This window comes from Myotis davidii, unplaced genomic scaffold, assembly GCF_000327345.1.
Source record: "Myotis davidii unplaced genomic scaffold, ASM32734v1 scaffold535, whole genome shotgun sequence".
NCBI lineage: Eukaryota > Metazoa > Chordata > Mammalia > Chiroptera > Vespertilionidae > Myotis > Myotis davidii.
In genome coordinates this window covers 429,412-434,850 of record NW_006286980.1, presented here as the reverse complement: position 1 = coordinate 434,850, position 5,439 = coordinate 429,412, and the positions used below count along the sequence as shown (strand labels likewise).

The following is a 5,439-nucleotide window of genomic DNA, read 5'->3' as shown; positions in this document are numbered from 1 at the left end:
TACCGGAAAACTGAAGAGATGATAAAGAGGGGAGAAAAAGATTTATAAAGCTCCAGTGTCCATTTGAGGGACTTCAGAATTTCCAAGTTTTTTCCCCCCGGGTATCTGAAAGAGCTGAATAGCAGCTGAAGCAACAGAAAATGGAAGGGAAAACAAAGCAGTTAGAGCTACACTATTAAGACGAGATTGTAAACCCATACCCAAAAATGTTTGCCACCACTACTCTCCACATGATACTGCCAATGTGAAGTCACAGAATACAAATCTTTGATTCACTTTGAAATGAAAGCCACAAATGCAGAACTAAGCCCCACTTTTGGAGGGGCAAAAGGAATTGAATATTTTGCTGAAATTCTTCTTGCCTCAATAAAGGATAATAAGGTCATGCCTAATAAAACAGAAACTGTTGAAATTCAGTAATTCGCCAAGAACATCAGTTTGATATACTTGTTTCAGGGAGAGGAATTCACCGTTTAAGAGAAAGGTCTCAAGTGTCCCCCTCACAGACAATCTTCCCTTCTATGCCCAGGAAGGACCCATCTTATCAGAAGCTTGGCACTGTGATGGCCCAATTTGTCTTACTCATCACAGAGTCCCAGTGTCACCTTATTGCTTCTCAAAGGGTTGAGTTCCTCTTTATTAAGTGGATTCTTGCCATCAGACATTTCAGGGAAGCATGTTGAGAGAAGTGAAGTGAGCCTTGCAGCTGCCTAACCCAAAACCAGTATGTCCATCATCTGATCATTACTAAGTTAGGTTGACCCCTAACACAAGCAAGAGAAAAGCGCTTGGTATGTTTAAATAAAAATCTTTTAAAATTTTTGTCCTTATACATGTTTTTGCATTTTTAAAAATCACAGATTCATGCTGAATGCATAAATCCAGATGATTATTGTTACTTAGCAACAATCACAGGTTGAATGCTAGGTCCATACACATTGTGAGTTTGTGCCATATTCTCCCAAAGGAGAAAAGTTTCTCCAAAGAATCTGCTTCTGAACTTTGCTTGGATTTTATGCTTTATTATACGTGTTCACTAATTTACATTCATCTGAAATATTTGATGGTATGGTGTCAGTATGGTTGTTAAGATGTGATATATTAAAATTTATTATAAAGTGCGGTAATATATTTCTGTAGGGGTAGGTGAATTGTCTATGGCACTGGTTGGCAAACTGTGGCTCACGAGCCACATGCAGCTCTTTGGCCCCTTGAGTGTGGCTCTTCCACAAAATACTGACTTCTGCGCATGGGCCACAAAGTTTCAATCGCACTGTACGTGCGCGCCCACACGTGCTATTTTGTGGAAGAGCCACACTCAAGGGGTCAAAGAGCTGCATGTGGCTCGCCAGCTGCAGTTTGCCAACCACTGGTCTATGGGAACAGAATAGGGAGCCCAAAGACATATTCATTCTGATTTGGAAACCTGATTTATAATAGAGGTAACATTGCAGGTGACATATTCTTTGGCTCAAACAACCTCTACAAGATATGCTAGCATAAATATAGAGAGGTTGGTGTTGAAGGGTGTTTAGTATAGCATTAACTATAATAGCAAAATATTAGGAACAATCCAAAGTCTATTAATAAAATAATTTAAAAGTAAATAGTAACATATTCATTTTATTCATATATATATGTAAAATTATAAATATATAATGAAAAACTATGCCAGCATTTAAAAGAAGAAAACGGAGCAAAGTGGTTCTCTTATACATCGTAGATGGGGCTGATTAATTGGTACCCTCATTCTGGAAAACAATTTAGAAATATCTATCACAATTTAAAATATGCAAATCTTATGACCTAGAAATTCCACATATTTAGAATCTGTCCAAGACAAATGCTTGACCATCTTCTGAAGGGAGTGTACTCAGGTTGTAAATTTCTTTGGTGCTCTAAAAACAAGACAAAATTGAAATAAATACATGTCTGTCAGTGGTAATATAGTTAAATAAACCATGGAAGATAGTCAAGCAATTTCTTAAGAATGAGATAGGAAAAATTTCCAGTAATGACAATAAAACTAACTGTATAATTCTTCCCATAGTTACGATTATAAGATCTGGACCACGTGCTTTAAAAAAACAGACTTAAATGTGTGAAAACTTCCAAAAGTAGACAGGAACCACTGGATGTGGACTGGAAGTGGGTGTTGTTGGTACCGTCTTCTCTATTATTTGAATTTGGACCAAGTACAAAATAATTTTTGAAACTGCAAATATTTAGATTTCAATCTGTTTTACATATATTAAAATAAAAATTTTAAGACTTCAACTTTAATTTCGACCCATGTTTTAGATTAGGTCAAGCATGTTTCACTTTAAGGATTAAAAGTGCATCTATCATTTCATAGTAGATTGCCTTACTCTATTCTATTAGGCTTAAATATGTATTGATTGATTCAATCACAGCAGATATTTTATATGTCTAAAATGCCTTTTCTAGATGCTGGAGTACACTAGTCAGCAAGACAGGCAAGATCTCCATTTACCTGGGGATTATAATGCAATGAACTGGCTTGTTTAATAGACACTTGTAAGCAGAATGTGTATATTCCCCAAATGGTATCATTTCAGAGGAAAAGGAAATAAAATCATGAAAAGGGATAAGCACAAATCCTATTTCTGTAAATATATTAAATTTGCAAAATATTAACATTTAAGGGAATATTAGGAGTGTTCAATCATTTTACATGAGCATTTACTACATATAATATTCTTTATTTTAATTCTTAGGATAATTCAAAATTTTAATCTTTTTTTCAGTCATTTTTTAATATTTTTTAATATAGAAATGTAATTTAATACAGAATTTTGTTTGGATTTGTCTTTTATGTTGGCAAGAATTTTTATGAAGGATATTTTAACTTTTGCATAAAAATCACAAGTATATATTGTGAAATGGAATTTATTTGGCTTTCTTTTAAGTCCCTTCATTGTGTTGTTAATGCTAATTTTTACACCATGAACAAATTTTTCAGGGAAGAAGAGTTAGAAAGTTTCCTTGATGTATTCAGTAATCCTTACCATTCTGAAAGTTCTTTATTATATATTAGAGGCCCAGTGCATGAAAATTCATGCACTCTGGGGTCCCTCAGCCCTGCCTGCACCCTCTCACAGTCCAGGACCCCTCAGGGGATGTCCACCTGCCAGCTTAGGCCTCCTCCCCAGGGATATTGGGCCTAACCTGTCAGTCAGACATCCCTCTGGCAGCCCAGGAGCCCTCAGGGGATGTCTGACTAATGGCTTAGCTCTGCCACGGAGGCAAGAGAGGCTCCTGCCACTGCCACTGCGCTGGCCAGCCATGAGCCAGCTTCTGGCTGAGTGGCACTCCCCCTGTGGAAGCGCACTGACTACCAGGGGTCAGCTCCTGTGTTGAGCGTCTGCCCCATGGTAGTCACTGCACGTCATAGTGACTGGTCGTTCTGCCATTAGGATCAATTTGCATATTACCCTTTTATTATGTAGGATGACTCATTATTAACCTCTTACTTACTATATTAACTTTTATTGAAACATTTAAAAAATTAATTAAAAAAGCAAATGTCAGCACAGTGAAACAAGTGAATAGTGTATCCGTATTATTATAGAAATATTTTTGTCAAATAAGTTTCAACAATCTTAAAGTACACCTTTTCCAAGAACTTTCTCTAATTTCAGAAAATTGTTTATTGCTCCCTTATTCTTTGCCCCATTAAACCCTATACATGATGCAACTGTGCTGCTTTTCTCTACTGTATATTTCTTTTGTGTTTTGAGTGATCTTTGTGGATGTTTGATCTGTATATTCATTAAGAACTGGAATTTTATACTATTTTATACATTTTTAAATCACTCTGATCAAATTTATGGTACTTCTTCAAAAACTGAATAACATCAACTATGAAATTGTAATGATTTATCTTCTCATCTTAGATAATAGCCCAGAAATAGTTACTACATTGTCTCTGAGTTTAAAGCACTACTTGATTTTCTAAGTCACCATCTGAAAAGGTTTTTCAAGTGGACTTCAATGACATAACATTCTTTATCCCCCAACTAAGTGTATTTTTTTTCTGTCTCTCTCTCTCTCTCTCTCTCTCTCTTTAAAAAAAAAAAAAAAAATGACAGCTTGATCAAGTCATTCGCCAAAGAAGCCTGTCCAGTTTGGAACTGTTCCTCTCCTGTGCTCAGAAACAGCTAAGTGCTTTGATAGCTACGGAACCGGTTGACATTGAGTAAAGAGGACATGACAAGCTAACCCACACTGGCAATGGATAAATCATTAGACCTCTCAAATAATACATGCAGTGAATTACAAAGATGCTTTTGTTTTCTTTCCAAACCTTGGTAACTGATTTCCACTTCAAGGATAAACCAAAACAATACTTAGAATGATCAAGAGATCTAATTTATTTTCTTTCATTTACTCCTTTACGTTTACTATGATTTTAATAGTAGCAGCAGCAGCAGCAGCAACAGAATGTGTAATGTGACTCAAAAAACATTGAAAATTTCCACATTACCAAAAGTTAATTAGGTAAACTTTATAGCCTCTGGCCTGTTATATTGTATTTGGCAGAAGCAGTAAATATCTTTACTGATTGCTTGACAAGTGACTCTTGATATGATTCTAGAATGTAATCATGCATTTATTTGATTTTAAGGATAAAAAAGCATAGGTTTCAACATCTCCTTCTGACATTACCACACTTCTTTTCTGTAGTGGGATCTATTTTTGTTGGTAACAATTGAAAACACTAAAGATTATTATATTAATTCCACTTTGATCTAATGTACCACTTAAAGGGGTAAGTGTATGATATATGCTTAGTTCCTGTTTCTATTTTTCAAAGTCACTGTGAATCAATAAATTCATTTTTAAATGAATCATATCATGAATTTAATCTCTAGAAAAGGAATGTAACATAACCATTTACATGAAGTCAGGCTCAAATAAGAGATATGAAATTCTTTCCCAGAATTTCAGAATGTACTTAATTCATGAGCAGTGTGCTTCAATGCAGAATCATGAGGGATTTTTTTTTTTAACATCAAAACTAAATGTTGTCATTAAAATTATGCAAACGTTTTGTCTTGTTTTTGAAATGCTTCTCCTTTTGTGAGCTTTGTACTTTTATGAGACTCATCAGTGTAATAAAAAGAACTTCAGAAACTTATTTGGTCATTTTTTAGCCTTTCTTTTTTAAGTTAATTCTTTCTTCCTTTAAAAAAAAAATCCTTACTCAAACATATATATCCATGGATGATGATTTTTTAACATACACCCTAAATCAGCGGTTCTCAACCTGTGGGTCGTGACCCCTTTGGCGGTCGAATGACCCTTTCACAGGGGTTGCCTAAGACCATCCTGCATATCAGATATTTACATTATGATTCATAACAGTAGCAACATTACAGATATGAAGTAGCAACGAAAATAATTTTATGGTTGGGT

General features: G+C 35.1%; 1 protein-coding gene across 5 annotated transcripts in view; it reads left to right on the top strand.

Moving 5' to 3' along the window:
• The window catches only part of CCDC91 (coiled-coil domain containing 91), a 270,185-nt gene extending 265,024 nt beyond the window's left edge, over positions 1-5,161 (top strand). For all 5 annotated transcript variants that reach the window (XM_015560769.1, XM_015560768.1, XM_015560767.1 and 2 more), the window contains one exon: positions 4,113-5,161. In XM_015560769.1, the coding sequence (XP_015416255.1) occupies positions 4,113-4,223 (111 nt within the window). In that variant the 3' untranslated portion in view covers positions 4,224-5,161. The remainder of the gene's footprint in view (positions 1-4,112) is intronic.
• The last annotated feature ends 278 nt before the right edge of the window (positions 5,162-5,439 follow it).